This window comes from Diplodia seriata, assembly GCF_021436955.1.
Source record: "Diplodia seriata strain FDS-637 chromosome Unknown scaffold_2, whole genome shotgun sequence".
Classification (NCBI taxonomy): Eukaryota; Fungi; Ascomycota; class Dothideomycetes; order Botryosphaeriales; family Botryosphaeriaceae; genus Diplodia; species Diplodia seriata.
In genome coordinates this window covers 3,266,325-3,280,035 of record NW_027117309.1, presented here as the reverse complement: position 1 = coordinate 3,280,035, position 13,711 = coordinate 3,266,325, and the positions used below count along the sequence as shown (strand labels likewise).

General features: G+C 56.6%; 5 protein-coding genes across 5 annotated transcripts; 3 read left to right on the top strand and 2 right to left on the bottom strand.

Moving 5' to 3' along the window:
- Positions 1-1,445: 1,445 nt before the first annotated feature.
- SLS55_002327 (uncharacterized protein) lies at positions 1,446-3,801 on the top strand (the record flags this gene model as incomplete). The annotated part of the gene is made up of 4 exons (XM_066773809.1): positions 1,446-1,498; positions 1,644-2,027; positions 2,079-2,584; positions 2,639-3,801. The coding sequence occupies 4 exons, from the start codon at positions 1,446-1,448 to the stop codon at positions 3,799-3,801; spliced, it is 2,106 nt and encodes a 701-aa protein (XP_066636376.1).
- Positions 3,802-6,390: 2,589 nt separating this feature from the next.
- On the bottom strand, positions 6,391-7,415 carry SLS55_002326 (uncharacterized protein; the record flags this gene model as incomplete). The annotated part of the gene is made up of 4 exons (XM_066773808.1): positions 6,391-6,417; positions 6,481-6,904; positions 7,038-7,242; positions 7,373-7,415. The coding sequence occupies 4 exons, from the start codon at positions 7,413-7,415 to the stop codon at positions 6,391-6,393; spliced, it is 699 nt and encodes a 232-aa protein (XP_066636375.1).
- Positions 7,416-8,012: 597 nt separating this feature from the next.
- Positions 8,013-8,463, top strand: SLS55_002325 (uncharacterized protein; the record flags this gene model as incomplete). The annotated part of the gene is made up of 2 exons (XM_066773807.1): positions 8,013-8,204; positions 8,275-8,463. 2 exons carry the CDS (start codon positions 8,013-8,015, stop codon positions 8,461-8,463), a joined length of 381 nt encoding a protein of 126 aa, XP_066636374.1.
- Positions 8,464-8,856: 393 nt separating this feature from the next.
- On the bottom strand, positions 8,857-10,652 carry PTC5 ([Pyruvate dehydrogenase [acetyl-transferring]]-phosphatase 1, mitochondrial; the record flags this gene model as incomplete). The annotated part of the gene is made up of 3 exons (XM_066773806.1): positions 8,857-8,965; positions 9,020-10,042; positions 10,099-10,652. 3 exons carry the CDS (start codon positions 10,650-10,652, stop codon positions 8,857-8,859), a joined length of 1,686 nt encoding a protein of 561 aa, XP_066636373.1.
- A 461-nt stretch (positions 10,653-11,113) lies between these two features.
- On the top strand, positions 11,114-13,252 carry SLS55_002323 (uncharacterized protein; the record flags this gene model as incomplete). Its single annotated transcript, XM_066773805.1, has 1 exon — positions 11,114-13,252. The coding sequence occupies one exon, from the start codon at positions 11,114-11,116 to the stop codon at positions 13,250-13,252; it is 2,139 nt and encodes a 712-aa protein (XP_066636372.1).
- Positions 13,253-13,711: the final 459 nt, after the last annotated feature.

Below are 13,711 nucleotides of genomic sequence, written 5' to 3'. Positions count from 1 at the left end.
GAAAGTCCAGAAAGCTGTACCTGTGGACCCTCCTCGCAGACAGACGCGGTCTTCAGCAAGGAAAACGTAGTTGTCAAGGGTGATTCTGAGTCTGACCCAATTTGCTTCTTCAATTATCCTTTGCTTCTTTCCACTTGTCCCAAATTTCGCCTGCCTGCTTCGAAGCTTCTATCTTCATAATTACTTCGATTGTTAATCATGCACTATCCCATCAGGTCCGCCCGTCTTCTCGCTTTCCATGCCGCAAGGCGGCATTCTGCTTAAAGGTTGAGCGTGCATGACACATCCGTTGAGCGGGCGGCCCTGGATGACATGCAATTACGTTCCGTTTATCCCCTGGTAGAGGCAGCATTGCACCCTCTAATTCGGTATACCCCTCGGTAGGCGCATAGGCTCCAAAGGTGAAGCTTTGGTCTAAGCTTGTCTGGTGGTATACTTAAGTCGAGGCTCCCTTTCGGCGGAATAAGGCAAGGTTCTTGTCCACCCCCAGTGGTGGTTTTCTTTAGGTCGTTGGGAGGAGGGTTGTACTCTCAGTCTCGGTGACCGCATAGATACCCTCATTCTGCGGGGTTGCCAGAGCTGGCCTGCTGAAGCAGTGGCGCCGCATGTTGAGTCGGAATACGGACGAGAGTCTGCGGGAGAGGGACTTCTTCCTTGGTGTCCTCCGCGCCCTCTTCCTCTTCGGTCTGTTTGGGCTTGGGGATTTTCACTATGTGTTGTTAGAGAACCGCGCAGACAAGACAAGCCTTGGGGATATTACTCGAGGCCATGTTGATGGCGCGCAGAACATTGTGCCAGTTAGATAGGACGGCGGCGACAGCTGTGAGAAGTATCAGCCTTCAAGTACTCTCCAATCGCAGTGTACCATGATGTGCACCTTCCGTCCCGTCTGACAGTGTGGACAGCTTCTTTTCCAGCATTTCCATCTGGTCAGCAAGACCTCCGCTTAGGGCCTGCAGCTCTTTGAGATTGGCGAGCTCTTGCTTTTTCTCATTTATGCGTGCGAGCAGCACAGGCGATGCGCCGCCGGAAGATGCGCCCATGGACTGGCCGCGAAGGTGGGACGCGAGTGGGCGCGAGAGCGTTTGGCGTTTGTTCTCCATGTCAACAGGAGTCGAAGCGGTCGGAGTGCGCAGCAGAACCTTATGGCGGACGAGCTTCAAGAGTCGCAAACAGTGGGCGGCGCGGAGCGAGTCGAAGGCGGCGCGGTGTTGTTGGTTTGGGCGGGCCAGCGGGCTGCGCAGGGCTGCGCTAGTTTGGCGGGCGGGCGTTCGCGCGAGTCAGATGCGGCCTTTGTTTACACCCGAACTTTCGTGAGCTTCCCATCTCCACCTTCGACATCATTCCCCATCCCACATCCCACCTCGCGACCGCCACCACGCGGCCCGCCGCTATCGCTTTACTCTGCTCCAGCATCAGTTTTGGCTGTATTGCATCCTGCGCCCATGGCGCGACTCAACGAGGCCCCGCCGCCACAGGAATCCGTCGATCAGCGCATGTTTACCTTCCCCGCTCGCCCAAGCAACCGCCGCTGACAATACCTGCAGTCAAGCGCCGCTTCATCAGACAAAATCGCGAGCTCGCAAAGTGCGTCCTCAGCACCACCGTGTCCGTCTACGTGGCGCTAACGCCGGTTATCGCAGGAACAACTCGGCCCAATCCGTCCGCATCCGCGCCCTTGAGAACGAGCAAGCCCGCATACTCGCCGAGAACCTCGCCCTGCGAGAGCAAGTAATCCAGTTGCAGACCGAGCTTGAGCAAAACCAAGGCCCAAATGCTGTCCACCAAATCAGCTCTGTCAAGGATAAGCTGGAGTCCAAGCTCCTTGAGATAGGCAGCTTGGTTGCTGAGCTGAGTTCGATCAACAAGCCGTCGCACAAGGCTCGACAGTCGGATGCCGGCCCGTCAAGGGCGGTGGAACACTTTGAATGGAGGCGCGCAATGAAAGAGCAAGTTGGTGAGCAGGATGACGAAGAGGTCCTGCCCACCATCAGAGAGGATAAATTCTATCCTCGTCGCACCCTGGAGTATGTCGGAAATGCATCCACTGGCCGATGATGAGTACTGACAAGTGACAGCGCTGATGAGCTTCACGCGGTACTGACGACCACGACCGACGATTCCCCAGACCTGGGCCCACCACCAGTCGCCCATTTCACCGATGAGGATCCCATCAAGTTCGATCCCAAGCCCGCAAACGAAGACGGCAATGACGACATGGAAGTGGACCAGAAGGACGAAGAAGTGCTCCCAGCCACCATATCAATCAACCTGGAGACGAGGAGGAAACGGAGGGACAGCTCCAAGCTCGACCTCAGGAAGATGTCCGTTTTCCAGTCGCCCGAGGAGGTCAACAAGGAAATCAGCAATGACCAAGAGCCGTCGAAAGCGGGAAGAAAGCGGAAGCTTAGTGCCACTGCTGAGGAGACCAATGGAGACGCCGGCGACAAGGATTATCGCGACGATTTTAGGTATAGCCGCAGAGGTGGTGATAGAGAGAACCGCCAACCTCTGGAGCCTACCTCCAAGCAGAACGCGAGACTCGACATGCTCATTACTACTGAGCGTAAGGCTCTGGGAGACAGTAAGTTATCCACATCTCAAGCCTTATCTGCCATGTCGCTGACTGAAGTTACAGAAACCAACACCTCTCCGAAAAAGGTACAGAGGTCGGAATCTAAATCGGACGCCAAGAAGCTTGAGATCCCAAAAGAAGCTGCTCGCAACCGTGTGAAAGAGCGAAAGTCAAGAGCTGCAATGGTCAACGTGGCCCCGACGGAGACAACCGATGTAGTTGAAACGGCAGAAATTCAGGTCGAGGATCCACAAGAGCAAGAGCAGCCAGAGCTTCCGCCTAAGACCCCGGCCGGCCTTGATCTCGCATCCCCTACGTCAACAGAGCCTTCCGCGGCTCGTCAAGAGTCAAAGGACACCCCTCCCCCGGGTGAGCTCGGCGCTACGAACTCAGAAACGTCTGCAGCCGGGCGCCCGTCGAGGCGTGCTCGTCCCCAAGTCAACTACGCCGAGCCAAGCTTGGTAAGCAAAATGCGTCGGCCCAACAAGAACCTCGTCGATGCAGTAGTGGATGGTAGGCGCTCGTCTGATGTACAATCCGAGCAGAGCCAATCCGCGTCTAGCTCAGCAAACCCGTTGCGGACCGTGGTAATCAAGCGAGAACGGCAGGAAGATGCAGGTTCGGCCTGGAAAGCACACCCAGCTTCATCGGAACCAGCCGAACCCCACAGCCCACTAAGCAGCAAGACTGCTGCAGCTCAACTCGCTTCCGAATCGCAAATGAAGGAGCCCGACGACCAAGACCTGGCGCAGGCAGATGACAAGCCGATGACGTCCACGAATGCAGGCAAGGACCTTATATCCAGGTCTACTTCCGCATCATCATCCCGCAGAAAGACAGCTACGGCCAAAAGCTCATCAACCGACTCGGTTGGTAAGGACCGCCCAGACCTCGCCATCTTCGACTTCAACAACACCGATGGATCATCACCGCCTGACGATAAGGACGGTGCTCGCGACCAAAATGTAGAGCAAATCATGAAGAGTAGCAGAGCTCTTGCAGCGAAGACGGCCTCCTTCTCGAGCAGTCGACGCCATTCCTCTGTGATGTCCACATCAACCAAGGAGAGGGGGAGCGGTGAAAAGGCACCATCGTCATCCAAGACCGTGAGCTTCGGCGATGAGGCCAGCCGCGCTAAAGCTTCGCGCCAGTCCAAAACCTCGTCCACAGCAGCCGAAGCAAAGCCGGAGAGAAGCTCGTCACGGAGGAAGAGCATGATGGTCTGAGTGAGACGAGAGTTTTATTTGCTTGTCGATTATTACGTGTACGAAACGAGAGAACGAAACAAGAACTGGGACTCGGTTGGGCTTGGGTCGGTTGATCTCTAAAATTGGGGAACATGGACAGCCGCGGCGCGGCGCTTGACACTGGTCAGATTGGATGTGATGGCGAGGATGAACCTCTTTCTCATATCCTCCCTCAGTTGGGCTTGGCTTCTTCTTTGATTTTCTTTGGGTTGTTAGATACCAATGCCGTTCATTGCTGATAATAAATTTTCTTGATTAAGATGGAAGTTGCGTTGAATGTGTGTGTGTTAGGGGATCGAGCAACTACGTTCTACACGCAACAGTCTCATTGCCCACCTTACTTCAAAAATTCTCAAGACCATCTGAGGGATAGCTTTACCGCAAAAGCAATATGTGTATGAAGCCTGTTTTTCGTCATACGCTTAAGTATGTATAGCATAGTTCTGCAAGTGGATTGCCGGACACACCTCCATCTTCCCAATTAGCTTGCGAAGTATTCATGACTCACCCTGAACTGCGCGGAAAAGAAGTTTGGGTCGATGACGAGGAGACCCTAGAACACAAGCTTGAGGAGTCAGAAGTACCAGTCAGAAGTACCCAGGGCTAGCCACGGTACTCCTCCAGGCGGGTCCCTTAGAAAAATCTTTTCAGCATAAAAAGTCCTCTACCAGCTCTGAATGTCGAAAAAACACCAACCTGTTCTCACTATTGGCATCTATGACCACGATCCTCTCTTGCGAACTTCGAATCTGTTTTCGTACCGGCAGTTGTCGTCGTGTCACGCACAGCCGCTCCGAGTCTTCGACAGCGATGCGAGATGTCGGAAGCTGGTTGGCCACGGCTATCCAGACGCGTCGGTCGAATCGACTTCCAAGCTGGCAAGGGAGGATCCTCTGGTTTTATGACGTCCGTAGTGCTGCTGCAGCAGCGCCCGCAGCGCCGCCGCCGCCGACGGCGAAGCTCGAACGGATACGTATGGATATTTGACCTGGTTTGTCTACAGCCTACCCACCCAGTCTGTCGTGAAGACCCCTTTGCTGACCAATATTCACAGTCGCATCCAAGCAAGTTCGCCATTAATGTGATTTTGTGTAGTCCTACCGCGACCAGCTGCAGCGAGGACGCCGCCGTCCAGCAGCGAGGACCGCCCAGCAGCGAGCATCGCTCCCTCGACTCCCTATTTCCGCCCTTCGCCCCACGATTCGGGCATCCTGTCCAGCGCACATCGGCGCCACTTCCACGTCTGGAACCTCACGAGCAACCGCGGAGCCGCGAGCCCTACTACCGCTAGTAGCGAACACTCCAGTTCTTCTGGAAACTGCCCGGAGGTCGTGAGAGGCACGTGCCTCCCTCCAGGGAACATGGAATCCAAGGCGGACGTTCTGTCCGTCTTTTTTTGCTCCATTGCAAAAAAGTTTCCCACTGTCACGGGGGGTGGGAAACAAGACAAGGGAAACGCAAGCATTGAGGGGACCCGGGGGCTCAAAGACTCAACACGGGGGGGAGTCATCCATGTTCATCCGAAACCGTGAACACTCTGACCTATACACCAGTCACTTGAGGGGAATGCGAAAAAGACTGAGGTCAACCCTTTGAAGAGGTACGTCGCGAAATGTCGGTTGATCCTTTCGACGTTTTGCGAGTACTGGATGACTCCATGAACCAGACCGATGATGCAAACCGCACCCGCTGAGAAAAGTCTTGATCCTTCATTCGTCGAAACAATGGCCCACAGTGCAAGGGTGCTGGCGAAGGGGACGAGTGCTTTCAGGGTCGCTGAGGTCAAGAGGGAATCAAAGGATCAGCAGCCGAGAGTGTGAATACAAAACCATGAAAGTGTATGGCCAATGATGAAAAGCTCCACAAAAACACAGCACGCCGGTCACCCCGTCCCGTACACCAGGTCCAGCTCGTAACAAGGCAAACTTAGGGGGCGGGGTGTCCACGCGCTGTCGAGTACTGAGGCCGTTTTTTCTTCCCTTTCTTTTAGACTGATCGTCAGGGTGCTTGGTATATAGATGAGAAATTATTGAATATTACATATTCTGTCTCGATTTTCCATTTCTGAAGGCATGGAAGGAAATTAAGATACAAAGGTTGACTTGTGTTGATGAATCTGGATATTGTCGGACTCTGACTAATCTGCTAACCTTGCAAGGTTTCCATTAAGCTGGATCCAAATGCTTTGTCCTATGAGTGAGTCTCGTCCAGCGGCGGACAGGGTATCTTCATTGCATAACCTTTGTATACAATCCAAATCCCTCGACTTCAAAGTGACTGAACGTGTAAGTCCGGCATGTTGATATCAGCATAAGACAGTACATTCTCAGGAATGCGAGGAGAATGACAAAGCCAATGGTACGACAAAGGAAAAGCCTTCTTTTGGTGTTGTATCATGGGGGATCCCAATTTGTACATGCATTCGTGGGCCCAAATACGCGGCCACTTGCGCAAGAAAGAAAAAAAAATAATGGTCAAGAGATCTACTACGCCTTGCAAAACCCTTTGCTGTTGTGTATCCATGCCACACCGCGTGCCTAACCAGCAACCCGCTAACCGTTGCCACATTTACTTCCTGTACCACATGCGAGTAATCTGGCATGTACGTTAGCATGAAACCAGGATATTGGCAAGCAGTGGCAAAATAAATTGACGTACCTTGGTGTGCCTCATCTTCTTCTGCAGCTGGAAGATGCCGTACATCAGCGCCTCGGAGGTGGGCGGGCAGCCAGGAACGTAAATGTCGACGGGCACGATGCGGTCGCAGCCGCGGGTGACGCTGTAGCTGTAGTGGTAGTAGCCGCCGCCGTTGGCGCAGCTGCCCATGGAGATGACCCAGCGCGGGTCGGGCATCTGGTCGTAGACCTGGCGCAGGGCGGGCGCCATCTTGTTGGTGAGGGTGCCGGCGACGATCATGACGTCCGACTGACGGGGCGAGGCACGGAAAATGATACCGAGACGGTCCTGGTCGTAGCGCGGCGTCGACAGGTGCATCATCTCGATGGCGCAGCATGCGAGACCGAAGGTCATGGGCCACAGCGAGCCCTGGCGCGCCCAGTTGGCGATCTGGTCGAGCGTGGTGCTGAGTTTCATGTCAGCCGTGAGGAACCAATCGTGTTGCGCATCCCCGTCCGCAATTGTTGATGTTGTTCTCCTTCCCGCCACCTCCCCATGCTCCTTTCCTCCGTGACCAGTTGCTTGCAGGGCGAACGTACAGCGCGTATTGGACAACACCCTTCTTTCCCTCCTGACTCGCCAGCGGCACGTTAGTCGGCATGCCCTTCTTCATGGGCGGCGGTGCGCCAGGGCCGTCGGCGATGATGGCGGGCTTTTGCATCGGAGTGGCATTGCTCTTCGACGAGTTCGAGATCCATGCGGCGGAGACGGCGCGGAAGGGGGTGATGGCGGTGGAAGGCTTGGCTGTTCAGGCGGCGCAGGCGTTAGTGGTGATTGATTGATCGAGAGTGGCGGGGCAGAGATGCGGGAGAGCCGGGGTAGGGTTGAAGTGGTGGTGGGCGGGCGAGCAGGCGTGGGTGGAGGATTGGCGTACCGCGCAGCGCCATTGAGGCGGCGGATCTGGTCGTCGACAGCATGGCTGCGGTGGGTATCCGGGACGACGCAAGGAAAGGGTGGAGTGGAGAGAGGTGGGCGCGGTGGGAGCGGGTGGCGGATGGGGACGCGCTTGCAGCAAGTCGATGTCGTCGACGTTCACGCTCTCTCGCTTGTGCTTTAGGGCTCATCCATTACGGAAGAGCCATAGCCTGCGCTCTGATTTGGCCGCGCCAGAGCCCCGCAATATTGCCGGCCCGGGGGTCGCGGCCAACGACGTCCCTGATGACTACACCCAACCCAAGCCCCGTGAGGCAACCAAGGCGCATCTCCAATTCAAATGCAAACGCGCGCTGCCCCGGGCCTCACCGCTAAATCTAATCCCGTCTGAGCGCATGTGAACCCACGAAACCGTCTGCCGTTGGAATCATGGCAGCCACCCGCGTGCCCTCTATAGCATGCATCGGCATCATCGGAAAACATGTAGGTAGCCGTAAACTCAAGCAAACCATCCGCCCGTCCAGAGCTCACGCAAGCACCAGAACAACCCTCTCCACGTCTCGCTCTTCCCGCCAGATGCACGCGCCCCGCTGGAGTTCTCCTTCCTGCTCTCGTCCTCGCTCGACATCTTCGAGGCCCGCATGCCGCACAAGACGGCCGACCAGGACTTCGGCCTGTTGCAGGCCGTCGACGAGCGCCTGGCCATGTACGGCTGGATGACCAACACCGGCGTCAAGTTTGTCGTCGTCGTCGACATGGAGGGCCGCCCCGCCACCTCAAGCGACGCAAAAACCACTTCCGCCATCGGCTTGAGAGATGCCGACATGAAGCCTGTAAGTGACTCTCTATCATATCCCCTTCTCCAAGGGAGGTTGATTCGTGGTGTTGATACTGTTCGTGCAGGCTTTCAAGGCGCTGCAGTCTGCATATATTGGGCTGCTGAGGAACCCCTTTTACGATCCGGACCAGCATTCTCCTCTGACTGCCAACGCCGAGCAGTCTGTCGGCTCCACTCAGATTACGAGTCGGCGCTTCACCAACGAGGTGAAAAGGATAGGGGAGACGTGGACGCCCGGTATCGGAAGCATGTGATTAACCAATCATGGAAGAGCATTTTAGGATTATAGAGCTCACGACGCATTCACGCAGACCACATAACTGGACGTGGCCGGTGGAATCGAAATAGACGTAATAATTGCAGGCATTCAATTCATCTGCCCTGCGGTCTATGGCGAAGGTCTTCACGTGTCGAAGCATAGAAATGGTACACGAGTATACCAACTCGTTTCGTTACAAGCCTATTTACCGGACGAATATCCACGCCATCGCAGCGAACCGATCATAATCAAGCATTGCGCCAGACCTTATACCAGGCTTTTTGCTGAGCAGCCAATCATCTGAACCGAGCCTAAAGTCAAATGCCGTGCAGAACAACACTGGGTATCCTCAGCTATGATAGTGTTGCTCATTTGAGGGTATATCAAATCAGAGCTTCGGCTTCACCTCTGTTGAGGCGCTAGCCTCCTTGTTCAGCGCCACGTTACCCGTGTTCTCGCCTTCTCCGAAGAAGATGACTTCAACAGTGAGATCGTCCCTGCGAACATTAACATTAAACTCCTCAAGAACACGTCGTTGAGCAGAAACTTACCTGTAGCGACGAGAGAAGGGGCTTGGCAGCGTCAGCAACGCGCAAAGCTGGTCCTGGTTCTTTCCACCAAGAGCGTTGCGCACAAGATGCGTTGCAGCGTTCTTATCTTCCACGATGAACCTTTCGGTCTCAGAGCCTGTCACACCCCACTGACGCTGCCTGATAGGAGCCCGCTGGCCACTCATGTCCTGCTGGACGCCATCCTTCTCGATCGGCAGGCCCTTCTGCTGGCTGAACCAACTCTTGAGCCAAGCATTGGTGTTGCTCTGGCTGGTCTTACCCTCGGCCTGCGACTCAAGCCACTGGCCGACAAGACCGACAACTTCCTCGTTGGTCAGCATCTCCCAGAGGCCATCAGTGGCCATCACGACGAAGTCTCCCTTTTCAGGCTGGACCTTGGTCGTAGTGACGATAGGCTCCGCCGTGACGTACGGCGGGGTCTTGAGCAGCGCAGGGGAAGAACGGCCGAAGTAGTAGTCCTTGATCTTCCTCTGAGTCTCAATGCTCCACTTGTAAACCGCGTCACCGAATGCTCTCGAAGGCTCAAGACCACCCAAAATGCGACCGTTTCTGGTCACATCCGGCTCACCGGGATGCTCCCTTCGCAGGCGGGCGGCCTCTTCGGGAGTACCGCCAGTCTGGTCCTGGGACAGAGGAGTGGCCGTCCACTTGCCGTTCGAGCCTCTCCGTCCAAGAACGGCACGAGAGTCTCCGGTACAAGCTACCCTCAAGAGCTTGGAGTTGCTGTCGTAGAAAGACAGCAGACCGCACGAGCCGGCCAATGCAGGAGCAAGCAGTTCGGCGGCCACACGCTTGGACTGCGCCTTCATGACCTTCTGCACCGACTCATGGCATATCTCGTGATCGAGACGCAGGAAGCCAGTCTTGATTGCCTTATCAATCGATTCCGCAGTGGGGAGCTTGACAGACGGGTCCGACAGGGCCGACTTGTATGTGGCGTTAAGCTCACGGGCGACGAAAGAGATGAGAGAGTTGCGCAGTTTCGCCGAGGTGATCCAGCCGCTAGAAGGCAAAGTTAACCAATGTCATCCCTGATCACTCCACATCCTTGCCCATACCTGTGGCCATCGAAAACACCCCAGAACATCCAATCGCTGTTGGAGGAGCCGTCGTCGGTCGACGCAACGCTCTGGGGCACTTCGACGATCTTCTCTGCGTGATCGTCTTCGATGGGATCGTTGCTGGGGATCTGCACGACGTCGTAGCGAACCACGCCCTTGCCCCGGCCGACAAGCCAGGACTCCTCGTTCCTCCTCAGCTTCTGTGTCGCTTGTTCGGGCGTCAGCATCTCGACGACCTTGCGTCCGTAGTCGTCCGTCTCCTTGGACAAAGGCGCGTCGGCCGGCAAGGTACCCGTCCAGACCTGGCCCTCGTCTATGACCAGCACTTTGTTGCCCCCGTCGGGAGCCTTGCCAGATGTAGGACCGCTGGTGTCTGCGGCGTTGGTGTAGACGCTTGACGCACTCAAGCCTCGGGTCTGTTGTCCGGAGACCGACACCGAGGCGGCGGGTGAGGCACCGTGTAGAGGATCGCCGTCACCGCGGTAGGCGAGCCAGGCGCCGGTAGCGACGGCGGCCGACACGAAGGCGTAGCTTAATCCGCGGAATTGCATCGAGGATTGAAGGATCTGGTGGCCGGATCGCTGTCGGGTGCTGAAAGCACGCGAGCTGACGAGGCTCGCGGGCGTGCGGACGGTTCTGCGAAGGCCCGGGCGGCGCACGGCGCGGCACGTCTGGAGGGCGGCACGACGCATTTGGAAGACCGCGCCCGAGTGCCTGAGTCGGCGGTGGAGCGGGGAGCAGGTGATAGGAGCGGTGTCCGAGGAGAGAGGGGCGGCGTGTCGGAGGTAAACGAGGGAGTGCTGTCCTGGTGTTGAGGCTCCCGCATGCCCGCCGATCGCTTGAGCTGCCGGTCGCTCGGCCCGTTTCGTTGGTGCTGCGGACGGACGCCCCGCCGTGGTTCCTCGCAAAGCTGCCCCACGTCATCACTCACTCGCGCACAAGCACCTATAATCTTCTAGTTTCTCGTCGTTCGAACCTGCGCTGCATCCGTACCACCAAATTCTTCACCACCATGTCTGCGCGTGCATTGCGCAAGCTCCAGCGCGAGCTTGAGGAAAAGAAACAGCTGGAGCAACTGGCCGCCGACAATGACGCAGACAACGAGTCGGAGGAGGAGCAGCCAACCGCCCCCCCTGCGAAGGCTAGCATGTTCGCCATGCTAGGCGCCGAAGAAGACGAGGACGAGGATGAAGACGAGAAGCAGGAGCCGCAAGATACTCCGGAAGCGCCTGAGGAGAGCGAGGAGGAAGCACCGAAACCGAAAGCTCCCAGCGCAAAGAAAAATAAAAAGAAGAAGAAGAAGGCTAAGGCGGCGAAGCAAGCTACCGATACGCCGACCAAAGAACAATCTGCGCCCTCCGATCTCGACGAAATCGACCTTGCGCTGCAATCTCTGAAAGTCGGCAGATCGGAGGACAAGGGCAAGTCGGCTGAGGAAAGCGCGGCCGATGCTGCGGCACAAGAACTGTACAAGCTGCTGGCGGTCGATACTCAAGGTCTGCATGCGCAGAATGAAATGCGGAAGCTTTTCGGAAGGGCTGCCTTGGAGAACAGGTCGGATGATGAGCCTGCTGGTAGAGGCAGACGCGGTCGCGGCGCGCAGCAGCTTGGTTTGGCGCAGGCTGTTGCTGCGCGCAACATCCCCGGCGGCCAAGGTTTTGCGTCACTAGGTCTGCGCCGGAACATATTCATTCAAGGGAAGGAAGAGTGGCCTAGAGCAACGAGTGGTGGTCTCGGCATGGAGATTGTAGAAAAACGCGCCGACGGAACTGTGGAGTACAGGTTCATACACAGCACAGCGTACCAGGACGTACAAAGGCAATTCGAGAGCTGTGTAGCCTCTATGGATCCTAATCGGCTGGTACAGTTGCTCCAGTTCAATCCATATCACATCTCGACCCTCCTTCAAGTATCGGAAATCGCAAAGCAAGAGCGAGACCACGCAACATCTGGCGATCTCCTCGAGCGTGCTCTGTTCTCCTTTGGCCGATCCATCCACTCAACTTTCTCCAACAACCTATCGCAAGGAAAAGCCAGGCTGGATTTCCGGAGACCGGAGAACAGAGAATTCTGGCTGGCAGCGTGGCGCTACATTGCCAACCTCGGTATGCGTGCGACCTGGAGGACGGTATATGAATGGGCCAAGCTACTTCTCAGCCTTGATCCCGAGAACGATCCGTACTGCGTTCGACTCGTCATCGACCAGTATGCCATCCGCGGTCGACAGCAGCAGGACTTTATCAACCTAGCTCAGAGCGAATTCTTCAAGAAAACATGGGCAGACCTTCCAAACATCCAACTGACGCTGGGCCTAGTACAAGTGCAAGCAAACGAACGCAACAAGGGGCAACAGAAACTTTACACGGCGATCGGCAAATACCCTTGGGTTGCTGCTCGTCTGTTCCAGGAACTCGAGGTCAACGACATCCCACCAGGGATCTGGGGCAAGCAGCCTCGCACGCCCTTTGAGCACCTACTGACTGAGCTGTACGTCATTCGCGCCAAGGATATCTGGAACACACCAGAAGCAAAAAACTTACTGGTCGAGGTGGCTTCGGCGGTGCAGGCTTCTGGAATGACAGACCCTGCAGACATCACCATCACACGAGACATAGGTCGTCACACCATACTTACCGATAATCCGGCACTCATTGGGGCAGTTCCGCGATCTCTGTCTTCTCAAGTGCAGTCGACATCAGACCCGCTGCCTCCGCACGACAACCTGGCTTCGTATGACCCCAGCCCAAGCAAGGCGAGCCGGCAGCGCGAGGGCCAGACAGCGGACGAGATGCGAGAGGAGTACAGCAATCTGAGGGCATTCTTCCAAAGTCTCATGCCGTGGTTCCAGGCACGTGAAGGCAACCCGGGCGAACAGCGAGCAGCAGAGCAGCTGGATGAAGCGCCAGCGCTGGATGCGGAAGTGCGTGACGAGGAGGTAGTCAGGCGGATGGTCGAGCGAGGGATCCCTTTCCAGGAGTTCTGGGAGCGCACGCAGCGGTTCGAGCAACTGCAGAACCAAATGGAAATGATGGGCGAACTGGAGGAACTTCCGGAGACGGAGGAAAGTCGGGCAGGTCAGAACCCCTCGGTAGAGCGGGCGGAGGGCGGCGGAGACAACGAGGACGCCAGGGGGGCGGATCCTGCGGCGTAGATAGTCGTCGATCAGGCACTGTGTACAGGAGCGCGTGAGCGTGCCGACACGCATCATCAGAAGTGGCGGGTGCTCAACTAGGCGAGGCTGGAGATCGCGGAGGCTAAACGCAAGAATTAGGTAGGCAAAAATAGACAGCTAGCATGCTTTGACGCGGCGGACACGTAGGCGGCGCCAGATTAGGCGGCCAGTTCAGACCCTGAGCAGCGCGGCTACGCGTCGCCAGGAGACCTTGCCGTGCTGGCCGCCGCTAACCACCGCATCCCGGCCGCAACACCTCTACGTTCCCACTGCCTGACGTCGACCACCTGCGGGGCTCGACAGCATTAAATCGCCCGACTGATCTCGTGCACGCCGACCCACCCCCGTCAGCCTGCCAGAACCCTCTGGCTCAGCCCTGTGAGGCAACACCCTTCCCCTGCCTTACGCAAGCATTCTCACTCAGGGCTGCCCGCATTA